This window comes from Acipenser ruthenus, chromosome 15 (genome assembly GCF_902713425.1).
Source record: "Acipenser ruthenus chromosome 15, fAciRut3.2 maternal haplotype, whole genome shotgun sequence".
Lineage (NCBI taxonomy): Eukaryota > Metazoa > Chordata > Actinopteri > Acipenseriformes > Acipenseridae > Acipenser > Acipenser ruthenus.
In genome coordinates this window covers 4,576,274-4,593,612 of record NC_081203.1, presented here as the reverse complement: position 1 = coordinate 4,593,612, position 17,339 = coordinate 4,576,274, and the positions used below count along the sequence as shown (strand labels likewise).

General features: G+C 40.2%; 1 protein-coding gene across 17 annotated transcripts in view; it reads right to left on the bottom strand.

Moving 5' to 3' along the window:
- Positions 1 to 17,339, bottom strand: part of rapgef1b (Rap guanine nucleotide exchange factor (GEF) 1b) — a 70,918-nt gene that overhangs the window by 28,756 nt on the left and 24,823 nt on the right. For 11 of the 17 annotated variants that reach the window (XM_058986944.1, XM_058986942.1, XM_058986947.1 and 8 more), the window contains exons 2-10: positions 11,130 to 11,275; positions 9,693 to 9,871; positions 7,064 to 7,105; positions 6,662 to 6,815; positions 6,064 to 6,152; positions 5,414 to 5,566; positions 3,944 to 4,064; positions 3,228 to 3,408; positions 613 to 1,113 (exon numbers count right to left, since the gene is read on the bottom strand). In XM_058986944.1, coding sequence (XP_058842927.1) covers positions 613 to 1,113; positions 3,228 to 3,408; positions 3,944 to 4,064; positions 5,414 to 5,566; positions 6,064 to 6,152; positions 6,662 to 6,815; positions 7,064 to 7,105; positions 9,693 to 9,871; positions 11,130 to 11,275 — 1,566 coding nt within the window. The remainder of the gene's footprint in view (positions 1 to 612; positions 1,114 to 3,227; positions 3,409 to 3,943; positions 4,065 to 5,413; positions 5,567 to 6,063; positions 6,153 to 6,661; positions 6,816 to 7,063; positions 7,106 to 9,692; positions 9,872 to 11,129; positions 11,276 to 17,339) is intronic. The other 6 variants (XM_058986946.1, XM_058986951.1, XM_058986952.1 and 3 more) reach the window with 2 other exon arrangements.

Below are 17,339 nucleotides of genomic sequence, written 5' to 3'. Positions count from 1 at the left end.
GAATCTGGATCTAAAGCCATTCTTATGAGTGGTCTGGTTACAGACTTCAAGATTCAGTCAATGGCGCTCCTTCTAATGAATTATCCAAATGTCCTTTCATGCAACTAGATCTGTAGGCTTTGTCACTGAATATGCCCAGAGGAGGTATCAGAATAACACTGTAACCACACATGGGGAATTAAAAAGAAACACCATGAAAAGGCAAGGCTACGAGACAACTTGCCATGGTGCTTGGCTTTCACATTACTCTTTAGTAGCATATTTCTATATTAACTAGCAAAATAAACAACCCACCATTCAAGTCATAATGTGTTTGATGTGCATCTCCTACTCTCCTTTTCATAGCCTTATCACAATGCCCACCTTGGAACGTTTCATGAAATGTATCTATGATTTGTATCGGATACAATACAGGTAAAACATGTCGCAGATAGAGAAAGCCATCTCCTCTACAAGGTTTAAACTTATGACTGAATCTGCTGGCTTTAGAAGACAGCTGGGCTCTTGCAACCACTGATCTTAACCTGAACTGTAAAATGAGTAAATCACTTTTAATACTGGAGAACACATTGACTCAAAGTGATGAAAAGCCCAGTCTCAGTTCACACTTACTGTGCTTGCTCTTCTTCTCTGGAAGGGGAGGGGGGCTCTCGGGAATGTCATCTGTCACTGTGGTGTTGAAGTCAGCAGAGAAGATGGTGGCAATGCCCTGGGGGAGCGGAGAGACGGCTGCAAAAACAGGGAAGGGGGGCACTGGCAGGTCGTCCTCGGAGATGTTGTCGTACTGCGAGGGGTGGCGCTCGTAGGAGACCCTCGAACCCAAGCCCTCGGACTGCAAGGAGGCTGCGCTGCGCCGTTTCTTCTGGGGCAGGGCTGGGGGGATCTCGACAGTGGTTGGCTGCGGTGAAGCCCCCGATCCCAGGGAGCGGCAGTACTCCAGGGGCTGCGGGGAGGCGATTCTGAAGGGCTGCCCTGGGAAGTGGGATGGGGACTCGCTGTGAGACTCAGGCAGGGGGCTCAGCACTCCGCTGGGGACCGTGTGGGGCACCTGGTCAGCGTTCGAGAGGTCCTGATGCAGGAAATCGTAATCCGGGTCATAGTTTTCAGTATTATCTGCAAGGGAACAACAAATAATTATTATTAGGAGTACAGTACCTTGCTCCACTAGACATTTGATTTTCATGGGTTTCCTACCAAATCTGCACTGTTCAGTCTATAGGGTGGCTGTAAAGTGATCTCTCTTCCGCTCCCCCTGATCAGCTTTCCTATACTCCTCTTTCAAAAGGTGAATTATGCTCGATCTGGAAAGCAACCATTTGGTTGCACTAAAAACATCTTTACAAGATTCCATCAGAATAATAAGTGATTCTCGGAAAACACCGAAAGTAGATATCACTCAAGCAGCCCGGTCAACAACACAGAGTGCAAAATCTCTGGAGCAGAGGTCTTCTGATAAAGAGAAATCCATGAAATTCACACGGTTAGGAAAAAGTGCACAGCACTCATTTTCTATCAATTTAGGACAATGGTAAGGCACTGAGACTCCATTTTCAAACCAGCACCTCATTACTATTCACAGCAACAGTATGGTGGCGAAACCATTCATTTTAAAACGCTGGAAATTCCCATCATCAATAAAATCTTATTTAAAAAAAAAAAAAGCTGAAGTATTTTATGACAATGTTAAACTATAGGAACACCTTTAACAAGAGGTAGGGGAAGTGAAATTATATTTTTAAAAAAATGGAAACCTTTAATAGATTCATTCACACAACTTGATTAAAAAGGAATTGGAAATTGATTTTAAAAAAGGAATTAGAATTTAAAAACAGGAATTGATCACACCCCTGCATAAACAAGAGTAGCCCCACAATATTCTGGTTTACAGAGCCGTGTATCCCCCCGACAAAATATTTCTGTTGAAACTTGATGTTTGCAAGACTGCTCGACTTTGCTGGCCACTGCATGCTTTTTAAATTGCCCTTTTTTTTTTTTTTTTTTTTGGGGCTACGCTTATAAATGAGATCACCTTCAAATATCCCAACACAAAATTGGTCGGGCACAGTTTTTTCGCTGTAACTTAATAGCCTGAAAAAATATTTAGCAGTAAAAGAAAGGAACGCATTAAAGACCTAAATGATAGGTTACGGGTATACATAATGTTTACATTACAGCTACACCATTTACAGACCCCGTCCCCGGTAGTTATTTGTTATTAAAGTAATGCTTGATGTATTCTGTCTTTCTGGTTTCCTGAATGGTGTCTGAGCCTTGAATGAAATTGCAGTTCTGGCATAAAAAGCCCCTTTCTCTATATACTGTAAGCGCTGTGCTTTTTGGTTGCTTTATTAAAGGTTAGATTTCAGTATCTGGTCTGTCTGCAGCCTTTTAAAGCTACAGTGTCCCACAATCATGCTTAGTTTTATATTACAATGAGATAACTATTGGACATTCTGTGCACTGTACTGTACTTCAGAAACCAGACACATCCGGCTCACCGGTTTGTAAAGTTATAGCTTGGCAGCAGTGACATCAAACAATCAGATACCATCATGAGTCAGAGAGGGGGATTTAGCTGCTAGACAGGGTTAGACAAGGAGTTTTTAACCACAAAGAGTACAGCAAAAGTATGCATGACACTGCAGCTACTGTTACAGTAGATACAGCTATGGATAAAAGTTTTGCATCACCTAGAATTTTAGGACTGATACATAATTAAAAAAAAAAAAACTATATAAACATAATTTAAGATATTTTATTTAACATCATGTAATCAAAGAAAGTACAAAATGATAGCGTAAAAGTCTACCGGAAGCCATAATTGTAGTACTGTACATCATGTTAGATTTCGAAATGTCACATTTTTCAATTTTTGTCAGTTTTTTGTTATGTGGAAAAAATACAAAGAGGTATGAATGATCAATATGTTAATTAACATTATTCAGCAGGTTTAATTCAACTTTATGAAGCAAAATTAGTTCATTCTATAGGGTGATGCAAAACTTTGAACAAGCACAAAGATCTTTAATGGTGTTTAATCATAATACAGTAGGCATAGTCTTTTACACTAACATTTTAGGGACATCGAGAAAGTTTTAGACTTTTTTTTCTAAAGCAGCGTAGTTATTTTGGTTGAAGTTATCAAACTGAATTACTTGAATGGCGTTGCTAAGCAACATTAAGTTGTGCCCTCATGGCGTTCGCTTGATTCGTGTAGCTGTTCTTACCAAGCGTCTCACAGCTGGTGTTGCGGGAGCACTGCCCGCTGTCGTGTTGCAGGGAGGAGAGCTGCTCGTCAGACTTGCTCAGCTTCCCGATGCTGTTGCAGGGGGAGAGGCGCGGAGACTCGCCTCCGTAAGAGCGACTGCCACTAGAGAGCCGTCGCTGGAGACAGTCCAGGTCATACTCCTGAAACAACAAGGAATACACTTTCATACTCAACCCGGAGGAGAACCCTTTCAATCTGTTATAAAAGGGGGCCGGGAAGACAGCAGTACCCACACACAATTACACTCAATCAATAAAGAAAGCATGGAAACCATATTATTTTTACTATTTCAAAAGTAGATCCGTTTTGATCACATTAAAAGGATATACGTATCCCACACTACCCAATAGTCAGTTGAAAGTTCCTTCATTTTTAAATTCATTGCGTTAAATGGAAATTTATTGTATTACGCTTTGAATATAACATACTAAGTTTTGTATGATAAACATTTACGCTCATGCAAGCTTTTCACTTCCCTTGCATTGCAAAAAGAATCCTCTGGACATCCAGTTTGAATCCAAAGCTGAAAGCAATCCTGATTGAATGCTTTTTGAATCCAAAGAATTGTTAACTTACTTTTAGCTTATTTCTTACATGCTTCTGCATAGGTCGCACATTTAAAACCCCAGTGAGTTTAATATGAAGAACTACAAAAGATGACAAAATCTGACTTACCTGTTTGCTGATGCCAATGGGTAAACTGGAGCCACTGGTTGTCCTACTCATAGGTGCAACGACAGCTACACGAGTAGGTGAGGGGGCTGACTGTCTCTTTTTGGGCGGCAAAGCTGGAGGGCTGGGGGGGGGAGGGAGGGTAAAATAAAAAACTGCTGTGAATAAAAATCTTTTAGAAGATGTTTTAAACATTTTGTGGGGTTATACATTTACTGTGGGTGGTCTGTAGGCTCCAAAAGCCCCCTTTTCTTCCACAGTTTAAACTTCATTTGCAGAAGCTATGCTAATGCTTATTCCAACTGTATAACATTCCCAAATGCTTAACGATGCGGATTACATACTTTAAGCTGAAAAGTTAATGGTTGTAAAAAAAAAAAAAAAAAAAACAAGACTGAGATGTTCTGAAAGGATCTTCATTATATTATATCCAGGGTTCCCATACACAAAGTTGTGGCAACACACCAGGAATGTACTGTGGTTAGCTGAATTCCATCACTATCAACTGCTGCAGCTACACATTCTTCACTTTGCATCAACAACAACAACATGTTTTCATGAAAATAAGGAGGCTGCAAATTGAAGACAGTGGGGGAGGCACTGCACATTGCACAGACACACGTTTGTATTCCTATATCTGTGGGGACTTCTCATTGACTCTCACTATATTTTTTATTAACTATTTTTTATTAACTCCTAACATTCTTTCTCTCTCACTCAATGTTCTTCTTTTCAAGGAGACAGTTAATATAGCTTTAACGAAATATGATAAAATAAAAAAGTATACATCACGTGAATAACTGTATAAAAAAAAAAAGACCTTTAGCTACCTGTACTGATTTTTACATGTCAACAAGTCAGTCTTTGACCAGACCACACATCACTTTCTGTGATCGAGCCCTACACATCCTCAGCATGCACATTAAAGCTGCGACCGACAATATCAAGAGGAAGCTAGACACTCTCAACCGCTCTGCCTTTAAGCCAGCGCTTCATTTGAAATGCATCTATTATTTATAGCACAGCGCATTGCTTAGTAATTAGCCTCTTCCTTCCTGCAAGTTTATAGCATATTTCTCAGATATGAAGATATTTTTGGTTAGAGATAAATAGCTGAAGATTGATCATGATCATCACTGATCACAGTATAAGTAGTAAAACAAATTCAGATATTATATCCCAATTCTAACTTATTTACCAAGCTGCTAGTAATAAATCATCAGTTGAAATAAATCAAATCACTCATAGAACTATAAATCCGCTCAAGAGGACCAGCGGCGATCACTTGACCCTTTTATTTTTTTACTTGAAACATGCTTGGATTGCTTTATTTTTAAAAGGTCATCCGCCACTTCCTTTGCTGGCAAAATTTACACAAACCACAAATGGAGTAAAACTGCCCCAGAATGTGGCTCCACTCAAGCTAGAATGACCCGAATCTGATAATCCGATCATTTGCGCAGCCCCACTGACCTGTGCTCGTTGACTTTAATCCCGGGCAGGGGCGGTTTGGGTGGAGCCACGTCCTCCTCAGCGGCGTCCGGCAGGATCTCCAGTGACCGCGTCATGGGCGTGGTTTTGTGCAGAATCTCCTTTTCTCTCTCCGTCAAAGGAAGCTCTGTAGTGCTGCGATATTTGAAAACATTAAGATTGAGTTAGGCTTTCTTTTTTTCATGTATAGGGACATCCTGAAATTAACAGCCAACAACACCAAGTGTAATTTATAAATATTTTACAAAATTATAGAATTAGACCAACTAATAAGAGATGCACCAATGCATCCATTACTTGATTACCGATTTCTATGGCTTCTGCAAATTTCATTTAAACACTGATTGATAAATCCTCCTGGGGCCCTATATGGAGCCTCATGAATACATTACTCTGCTTTTTTCAGTGTATTTGTGAACAGTTACCATACTGAAAACGACACAATGAATGTAACTATAGACCAGTTTCAGTGGGTCTCTCCCATTGTATAGACTGGTTACCAGTTATGAAATACAAAAATACGTATATATTTTTTTCACAAGCCTGTGTATGCTCTACACTGCTGCAGTGTATCTCAGGCCTTGTAACTGGCTCCCAAGCCCCGTTCTCAAGTTACTGTACTGCCCACTCACATCTCAGATTTGCAGGCTGGTGAAATCTGTTTGACTGGGGACGCTGGGGACGGGTGCTCCTGTTTCTCGATCGTCAGTTTCACAAGCTCCTGCAGCAAAGACACAAACAGCGTGAGCTTCCTTGACGCCAGCGAATACCTCCCCAATGCACACAAGGAAATACCCATTACTAGCGGTCTCAAAGCTAGCAGTTTGCAAGGAAACCAACAGGTTTACCCCTTTCTCTTCCTGAAGCAGAGGGACAATGTCTAAAGATGTCAAAAACCAGAAGGAAGCCTTATTTTTAGTTCTCAAGCACAACAGTACAGTACAGCACTGGCAATATAAATGTTAACCAGCTGAGATAAATTTTTCAATATAGGAAATCTTTCCATATTCTTAACACTATCCTGTTGTTATTCACTTAAATGTATGTTTTTTATTAACAGGATGGAACATTTATGGGAAAAATAATTAAAAATAACTATTAGGTGAATACACATTTAAGGTGAATAAACACTATTCAGCCAATAGGATTCCAATGTATTTCAAATTTTATTTTCATCTGTAAAACCTGTGAAAGGCACCATTTCTGGAGAGGACCCCTTCCTGAACCCACCTTCACTCCATCCAGCACTGCCTTTATCACCACGGTAACGGTTACCGTTTCCTTGTCATCTAGGTTCACGCCCTCCAGCATCACCTGATCAGACCAGCGAATCAGATTGGCCAGGCTCTGGTAGACCCGATTGTGACACGATGAGACCGCAGAGCTGAGGAGAGAGGCACAGGCCAGATTAGAACCCAGGTTCCATCTCAGCAAGCTGGGTTTGCACTGTAGAAACATAAAGTGAAGCCCTCCCGGTCTCCACTGTGGGAAAACATGTGTAGTGAACTCTCAGCTTGAACCTAACAATTGCATGCCTGTTCCAAAGCCAAAGGGGAAATTTCCATGCATTCAACTCTGATTTACCATGCTCCCCCACTCCCCCTGCTGTTTTTATAAAAAAGATAGTCTTGCCTGAAGGGTTTTATATGTTCAGCTCTCCCGCCAGTCACCCTGCTTAAATAAATTAAAAAAATAATAATAATAATAATAATAATAATAATAATAATAATAATAATAATAATACAACCAAAACACCACATTAAAAATACATACATAAAAATTAATACATAAATAGGAATGTATAGAAGCTAAATAAAACAGGCGAATACGCTGTAATTAAACCTCTCAATAAAATCAAATACTTTCTTTAACTTGCTCAATTTAACAATAAATGTACCACTTCTTAATTAGTACTGTGTCAGAAAAATCCTTTGAGAACTCTATAGCTTGCTAAGGCCCCCTTAGTAAGACCAATTCACTTCCCCCCCCCCCACCCCCCCACAGTCCCAGTTTCCTGCTATTGACAGCAATGCAAAGCCCCTTTAAATATGAAGGCATTCCCAGCCACCCCCTATTCAGGCCATGTTTTGTTGCTCCCTTGGACTAGCCTTAGAAGCCAGGCTTTACTGTAATTAAAAAGGAACCTCTTGAGGGATATAAATAAACACTAACACTTTAAAAGAGGATGACATGAGATCCCACACAATGCTCTAACCACCAACACAATTCATACACACACAGCCCCCATCGATAGGGCACAAGAAAGCATCAGCACTGAATGTGTGAGTGTTGTATGACACTGTGCCTGCAGGGATGAAAATAAAGCATTTCCCTGTCTGAACCTGCAGCATTCCCCCTTATCCACACGCCAGCATATCTTCAAAATGACTGTGGTCCCAAGGTTCGATGCAGACTGCCAAATCCTATGACGATTCAACGATTGCAATGCAAAATATACAGTTCATGGATCTCCTGTTACTGCACTGAGGAATGTTTATGATAGCAGTTTAGTTTTTAGTTTATTCACTTTGTGCCCACAGGGCCAGCACAGTTACATTTCAATATGTGCATTGTGTATTTCAAAACTGCACATGTAAGACCTATATGGGGACTGGAAATGCACAACAGATAGGACTTATGCAATTATTTAATTATTATTTCATTAAAATCATTCAGCAGAATGATCTTACCCACAGTGTAAAAACCAAGATGTTGAGACACGCAGAAATGGGTGGAAATGTGTGACAAACAGTCAGAGAGTGTGGAGTAGTGGTTAGGGCTCTGGACTCTTGACCGGAGGGTCGTGGGCTCAATCCCAGGTGGGGGACACTGCTGCTGTACCCTTGAGCAAGGTACTTTACCTAGATTGCTCCAGTAAAAACCAAACTGTATAAATGGGTAATTGTATGTAAAAAATAATGTGATATCCGTATAATGTATAATGTGATACCTTGTAAGAATTGTAAGTCGCCCTGGATAAGGATATCTGCTAAGAAATAAATAATAATAATAATAATAATAATAATAATAATAATAATAATAATAATAATAATAATGCACTAAGACAAAGAGAGACCCAAGTAGACAGATATTGTGGCAATTAGACTTTAAACAAATGCATTCAAAACGCCATTTACCACATTCAAATAATGCATTTGAGGTTCATAGAATGACATGGTGCTCCCACCTACAGAAATAACTGTCTATGCAAATATAAATGTTATTTCTAATTTCTAGGTAGCAGGCAAATACCAAGCAGTCATAAGACCACACGAAGAAGTGGAGTGTGCCTGCTGGCCAATACAGCAGTCTGGTATTAATAAAAACAGCAGTTACAAAATTCTGAACTTTAGCCAAACTGGCAAAGAAAATACCAGATAAAATGGCAGAAACAAAAAAGAAAGAAGGAAGGAGTGTACAGCTGCTAATAGTTTATAAATATGGTCTGACAGTGCTTTCGTAATTTTGAAGAAATGTGCTCTGCTTGGGTCACTGGCTTTAATAGTTCATGCTGTGTTTACTGCTGGAGTGGATGATGTTTTCCACACGCCATTTGAGAGGATCTGGGGAGCACATGCTCCACTTATTCACAGGTGGTTACCAGCAAGGGTTTCTGTGAAGGACCTCTGACTAATTGAACAGAATGCTTATCCCATACCCATACATTCCACACCAGCACCTTGATTCGTTTACTGTGCTTCACTTCGCTCCAGCGCACATGTTACACGTTTTATTGAAGTCCCTCCGAGCCAATCAAAACACTCTATTCAAAACATTCCAATCAATGTGGTTTTGTTATAGTAGCAACTGTCTTACTAAAGAGGATTTATAATTCGTAAACATGCATAGTTGACTTTAATGCCTCTTGTAGTAAATTCTGGGTGCTGGTTCAGCCAGAGGGCCAGTCTATGGAAATGGTAGGTTTGTTACTTTGATAAGTCAATTAAGATATTTGTTTGTGTTGCTCCTGATACACAGAAGTTTAATCAATCATCAAAGCATCTTGTTCTTGCCAGTAGGTTTTGATGACACAATTACATAAACTAATGGACGTTTTATTGACTCCTTTTTACCTGTAAAATCGGTGGCTCTAATTTCTCAGAGCATAAAAAGTGTGATTCTAACACATGGGTTTAAAACAGTCTACACATGTAACAGTCTTGTATAATAACATTTTACAACGCGGTGTCACTATTGTCCCTGGAGAGCCCCATTGAGCCTTGTGATCATGTCTAGCTTGGACTCCCCAGTTTCGACTCACCTCTGCTGGATGCGCGGCTCCACCTGAACCAGTGGAAGAATGGCTTCCAGCACTTTGCTGGCGGAGCCTGGCAGCATCTCCAGAACCCTCTTGTCAGCCACCATCTTGTCCACGATGGTCTTGAAATACCGCAGGGCGCTCACCACCTCCTTCTCATGCTCCTCCAAGCGACTCACATTCTGAAACAGAGGAGAGTTTTAGAAGTAAAGAGAGAGCCCAGAGGTGCCTCTGATCGGCAGGTATTAAATAAATCCATTCATTAATGTGTCAATTTGAAAATAAGGAACACTGTCCTTCCATCACCTTTACAATTGAGTACCAATCAATGGCAATTAACTTCCGCATTGAGTGTTTTAAAAGCGGATTGGAAACGAATGTTCCTCTCATCTGGTGCGCTGACATTTTTACTGCTGTACTGAGGCTGTAACTAAAGGGGAGGTAAGGACAGATTTTCTTGTTTTGAAATCAACACATAAATGAAAGGATGTATTTAATACCTGCCGATTAAAGGCAATGAGTGTCCGTACACCCTACTTAATAGAATTCATTTTGTGCTTCTAAATTAAATGTGATGGCTGAAATACACAAGATACTGGCTATTTCCTTTTTCCTTAACACTAGAACCACCACGTCAATCATTTTGACGGTTTTCACTTTTAAAATTTAAATTACTCTGCGTGTGTGAAAGATACGCGGTTGTCCGTTCTTGACTTTTCCTAAAAACATGTATTAAATACCCTGATGGTGTTTGAAAGGCAGGATCGCAAAAATAAAAAAAGTATAATCCCCTCTACCTAGAACAGCCAGAGCTGTCATTTTGACTGCCTTTTACAATACATGCTTTTATTCTGAATATAACCTGCAGTATTCTATTTTATTTTTATATACAAGCCTGTTGTTATCTCTGCTGGACCTGGCAGCCATCAATTCTTTTGTTTTACACAAGGAATGCACCAGGGAAAGTATCAGTAGGAAAGATTTCATCTTGAAGCTAGCCACAGCGCTTCGGCAGAAACATTTCAATCAGAAAACTGCAAAGCAGCAGGCTGCAGCAGCTCAACCTGGATTCTGTGCTGCACCGAGTGACACACACGCACTAGAAAACATGTTACTTTCGTTTTTACAGCTCTTCATTTTTTGAAGCCGTGCTTTATATGTGGCAAGTTAGAAAAGAAACCCTTTTATGTTTAATTGTTCATTTAAATACAGTGTTTCAGTTGTGCAGATGTTAGATATGATGTGCTTGAATAAAACTTTTGAGTTGTATCTGATAGTTTGCCTTTTATTTTAATATTGATGTTGTTTAAAATGTAACCGTCATAATGACTGCTGGCGGCGGATTTAGGTAGGAGTATAACCGTGGCGGTTCTAGTTATAATACACAGGAGGACGTTACTACAAGGTAAGTTGGTAATGAACTCTCCCTTCGTCACAGACCTTGTTCACAGGTTTCTCAGCTGCTTTCACCGTCGGTTCCGGCTGCTGCTGCTTCCCCTTTTTCGATGGCGTCCGTTTGATTTTGGGAGAGTGAAACTTGTCCATCAGCTTCATGGTGAACGAGGTGAGGTGGGAGCGCTGGGAATCTGTGGAAACAAAAGGACAACCAAACATGAGGAAAGAAAGAATCTCCCAAGCTGGCGTCTTCAAACGCAACACCTGAAACCACAGTGGTAGACCTCTTTTTTTTTTTTAAATTTATTTTCAGTGCTGGTGTCATATGCTTATTTAAACAGAGAACCAGAACAAGTGTGTAGTCCTCAAGAGAAGCACTGCTTCGGATTTGTATTCCCTCCAGATCCCAGAAATCCAACACACGCTTTTTTTTTCTTTCCTAAAGCCATTTGTCTCGACTCCTCTCTCTCTTCATTAAAAAACTGCTGAGGATAGCAGACTCGGCTACGGCACACTAACAGCTATTGATGCTTATATGAAAAGCTTTCAGTAGCTATCATGTCAGATGTTTGGCAAAATCATCACAAACTCAGAAAGTCGTTTCCCTCAAAGTGCTTGAAAGTGGGGAGAAGGGTTCTGTGTTTCCAATGCAATCTAAGGTTCAATCCTATTAAAACATTAAGAACCATTAAGAGGCCTGTCATCACGTTGTCACCAACGCTGCGCAATTAAGGATAAAATGGACAATCCACTGCGTACAAGCATTACACTGAATAGAAGGTTCAACAGCCTCCAAGGTAATCTCTGTAAGACATACAATACAATAAAATCTCTCTCAATTAGTCTTCAATATTTATTTTTTGCATTCAACGGAGGACTGCGAAGTCTCTCTGTATGGGTAGATATAGACTATAAAAACAATACAGAAAGAGTTAAGGTTTCTAAGTTTCTGTATTAGTCACAGGCCCGGTACTACAGTATATGCTTACACTGGCACTAGCTTCTTTTCACGCTGTTACCAGAACGTCTCTGATTAATTGTCACTAAATCAATAAGCGACAAGGCTGACCATCAATTACGAGAAGTGTCCCCCTAACCTGAAGATCCAATTTAGATTCCACTACTGCGAGAGAGTATGTGTGCGTGTGTGTGTGCAGGCGAGAGAGTATGTGTGCGTGTGTGTGTGCAGGCCACTGTGTATTCAAGGCATCCAAAGTGCACCAGCGGCCCTGCTGCGACTCAGCCTTCACAGTAATCGGAGACAGGCCACGACACTTCGGATCTGAGTACAAACACTGCAGATAGCGACCGCAGCGAAGTCCCTGCAAACAAAGAACAGCCCCGTTCTCAAGCACTCAGAAGCAGTGAAACTAGAACAGTGTATAACTGCTAGAACTGTGGTTTGGATCCTGCTAGCAGTAAGATTCTTGAGAAGTAGAAGTGAAACCGCAAACAGGACGGACTGTTCCCTGTTTAAAATGATCTTAAAAGAAATGTATCACCCAATATCCACTAACATTAAAACTCTTCTCAAATGTATTTCTGTTGTACTATACTAAACTGTTTAGGATTTCTATTTTACTTTTAGTACAGTTTTGACTTTTGTACTGTACTTTTAAGCTTGATGTAGTACTGTGAACACATTTCTGTTCAACTTTAGATGTTAAATATTAAACCAATCAATATGAGATGTTATAAAATTGAACCAATCAAGACCATTGCTTCAAGACCATTAAAAAAAAAATAATAATAATTATGTCAACCTCAGCAAATAATTGGATTAAATAAACTTATTGAGCGTTCAAGTTGGAGTGAAACTCAAAATATATATATATTTTTTTCCTGTAATCAGCATGTTATGCATAATAAAACACTTGAAGTAGGTTTGTCTGGTTCTTGTTATTCTTGTAATAGGTAATAGGGCAGTAGTGAATGACATTTTAAAAATTCAACTGGGTACAGGATGAGAATGAAAAACACAAGACAAAAACCAGTAACCCGAAAAATACCCTGCCTGAAAGGTATGTCATTTCTTAAATATCACGGGACGAGATGGGACAGGACATTTTTTGACATGACAGGATGGGACGGAACAGTACAGGATGGGAGAAATTCTGGTGGGACAGGATGGGAACAAAAATTAAACTGAATTTTTTTCACGGGATGGGATTGGACAGGAACATTTTTGATGGGCCGGAACTCAAGTTTCATTCCTGTGTCACACTCTAGTATCAATAACCCTCCTGCAGTAGGAGCACAGAAAAGACACTGCAGGCACAGATTACAGATTACGTTCGATAACATTTTATTTGTACATTTAATTGATTTTCAACATTTAAAAGCCTGTGTTGCACAGCAGTAAAAAAAAAAACGATGGGTCATATTCATAATTCACCTATGACTAAATCCATTGAACAGGTATGTAGGTTTTTTCTCACAGTTGTTCAGTGCTGTGGCAACTGAGGGTGGCTTTTTTGCTCTTAACACAGAAAACCCCTTAAAAAACCACAGGATCTGTCAATAAAGGTTAAACAGCGAGGCGTATGTGCGCACTTGTGACGCTTTCCAGTGTACTTCTAAGAAATATCTCGGATTTGTAATAATCTGTAAAGATTTTCTGTAGCATCACACTTTGGCTGATGTCTGTGTACCGTGACTTGTTGAAATATTTACCCTGGCCTACCGTACTAGAACAGTTCAAGATGCCAGTGTGTTCCCATGGCAAAGTGACATCATCAACGTATAATTAGAATAAAAAAGGGGGTTATTTTAGAATTTAGAGAGCGTCTTGCTGGTTTTGTACCGTTACAATGTTTTTATTTGTGTCGTTACTGTACAAAGCAAAAGGACCCATTGTGTTGCTGTATTCTGTAACAAGGGCCTATCAAAACGAGATCACTTCTGAGGAGACACAAGAGAAAAAAAAGTCAGCCCCCTTCACAAATCTTTATATATGGTCATTCCCGTTCCAGTGGATCATATTTCTAGGCATTAGATCTTGTGGTTGATGATTCATAAATCACATGAGATGGAGAAAAGGGGTAGGTGCTGTGAACATGCAAAATGCCCAGCATGCAGAGAATGTGTTAGCAAAGATGCTAGGATGGCCTAGATTAGTGGTGCACAGATATTTGTTACAAACATATCCTTTTATTGCCAGAACCAATTAACCAACAGAACACAGAGGAACACCACAAATCAGTATCAGAAAACACAATATGCCTGCTTCTTTATCCTAGGTGACTCCACAAACCATACGGCAGTGCTTGGTATGGGCCTTTTACAGCATCACGTAACGGTTTAAAGATGTAATTTGAAAAACACAGAGAGGTAAGCTAAAAGCCAAGTGAAACTTGCCAGACACTGTAGCAACAGCATACCAACGGGAAGAGGATGTTTTGGTTGGCACCTTTCGATGACTGAAACCAGCGCCCCCTATGGCATACAGTGGTAGGACACTCGCTCTACCTTTGCTATTCAGACCCAACGTGACTTTCTAGTCTACAGATTGACAGCCTTCCATCGAGACAGATTAGCAAAGCGTCTACTGTGTCTCAATGAAGGTTTAGCACGACCATGGCATGCAATCCTCACCACTGTGTGCCAGATTCCCTGCATGCACAGCACTTATGTTTGGGAGGACAGTGAAATTAGCACAGGTGTGACGATATGGTGGATTTGTTGTGAACATTCCACACGGCTGCAGTGGCTTTTCAAACTGCCCATCCATTGACTGAGTGAACATCTGGGGTTTTGATGGGTTTTCAGTATACTACACAGCATACTTCCTCTGTCAATATTGAGGAAAGACGTCTAACGAAGTCGGTTCCTTTTGAAATATATTGCCTGCTGCGTAGAGCTAAACTGTGAAGACGTTCGTTTGTAGTTTTCCAAACCCCTCTGCTCAGTATTTACATCAGCACGCTGCTAAATATACTAATCTTAGTAAATAGAACCTAAGATACCAAACTATGCATTGGAATGCACCCTACCCACAACAATAAGTAGCTAAACAATATAAAGCAACACACAGTTTAAAAGAATGCATGTTTTGTTGCACTTTCATTAAAACACAGATAGTGACCATTCTTTTTGTTGCTACAGCACTTGAACCTCCTGCTGACACACCACGCGTTGCTAATTTGCTAAGATTTCCAACTCATGCCCACATTTACTGTACTGACATCTCCTGTGTCCAGAATACCTCTGCATTCTCAACTGACTCATAATGATCAAGCTTGGCCGTTCATTTGTAGTCCATAGTCAATTACGCGAATCTGCAAATCACTGCCATATCCCAAAGGCTGAAGTTTACAAAGCAAGTCAAGATTAACACCCTTAACAATTTTATAATTCAAGTTTACAAGCACTCTATGAAGGCTTATACTGCTATAGATACATACACAGTCATTTCCAACAAATAACTTTACCTGGTAATACCTTGCTTGTGCCAGTTTAAACACCACAGGGTAACTGGGATTTAATAGATAGTTCTATAACATAAAGACAGTGCTCAGGTAGTAAGGTAGACACTTTTTTTGATTAAAAAAAAAAACAAAAAAACACTAAAATCTCTGAGGCTCTTTGTTTGGACTACATTTATTTAAATTTCAAATTCTGCTGAACAATACAGCAAAGTGAATACATTTTTCAATTTTTGTCAGTTAAGTATATGGAAAACTATGCAGCGGTATGTAATTCAATATGTTAACGTCACACTATTCAGCAGATTTCATTCGACTTTATGAAGCGAAATGAGTTCATTCTACAGGCTGATGCACTCCTCTCTGCACAGACACAGCCAGCAGCTCTGCAGCTGCGGGGCTGTTAATTCCACTCACAAAGGGAGGCGATGATCTCAGCACTGCTGACAGACTGGACGTGCTGGAGCCTGCAGGCAGACCGAGGGGGGTTCAAATCAGGGGAGCACGTTTCTGTCAGGAGGCACACAGCCAAGTGCAAACCGCACCGCACAGTACCGCACAGCACCGGGGAGGGGCTACAGTGCCAGATACAGTCCATTATGGCCTCTGAAATGGGAGTGTCCATCTCAATCTCAATCTCAATGTCAGTGTGACTTGCATGGTTATAGAGCTAGTTAGAGGATTCAGTAAGGTCTAATTAAATGAAGTGCTTTTTTATTGCAGTGTTTTAATAGGGGAGGGGCTGTTGTGGCATGCTTTTCACAGATTCAGGGCAACATTTATAAACGAAAGCTAATTAAACATGAACTAAAAGGGTCTAGCTGGTACAGGTGGTTAATTATCCTGGCTGTTACGTGGGTTCACAAATACTTAAGTGTTGGGATGAATAGGAGATTTTCATTTTTGTTCATATTTAAACAGAGTAACGTAGTATTTGATTATTCGTCCCAGCACTGGCAGTGAGTTAGCAGAATCTTCTTTCAATGGATTTCAATCCTCAATGGGATAAAGCATTGAACTCCAGTGTAGTAGACTGGATACTGTACGCCACACCTGGGGTCAATTATAAATGTAATTGCGCAATTCGTAAGTACAATAACAATGTTATTGTAGTTGAGCCTTGGCACACCTGCGTAATTGCAATAATGTTAATTCTACCATATAATTGATCCATTACAGTTCATAAATGCATTTATTTGTCATTCGATCATTATTCTTGTATTTTCAACCACTTCTTGGGACACCATTTGTTTGAAAAAAAAGAAAAGAAAAAGTTCTATAATACGTTTCTGTATTTGTACCTGCCAGTATTGCTTGGTTATTCAGAATACAGGACAGTGAGCATGTTAATGTGCGTAGTCATTTATGTATCTTTTTACTGTAATTGTCATTATAATTACTGAAGAATAATTGTAAACCAATTGTAAACTTAAAATAGCATCGTAATTGAAACTTCAGCAAACAATTGTGCTGTAATTGTAACTGAACCCAAGTCTGCTGGACGCTACACCTGCTAAATGCTGAAACTGGCAACTTTTCCTAAAGGATGAGGGACAAGTTGCAGCTGCTCGGTCAAGGATGAGAAACTGCTTGAGGATGCCGGGGTGAGGAAACTGGTCCACGCTCAGCTGCAGCAGCGCAGTCTGACTCAGATACCGTGTCAGTGAGGCAGGATGGCAGCAGTGGAAGGCAGGTGTTCCATAATGAATATTTACACAGACACTGTAGGAAACACTGTTGCTTTATTCCACGTGACAATGCTGCTACGCAAGTGCAAAACATATAGCTGCCATTGATGAGCTTAAAGTAGCGTCGGCTGACAAAGTGTGAG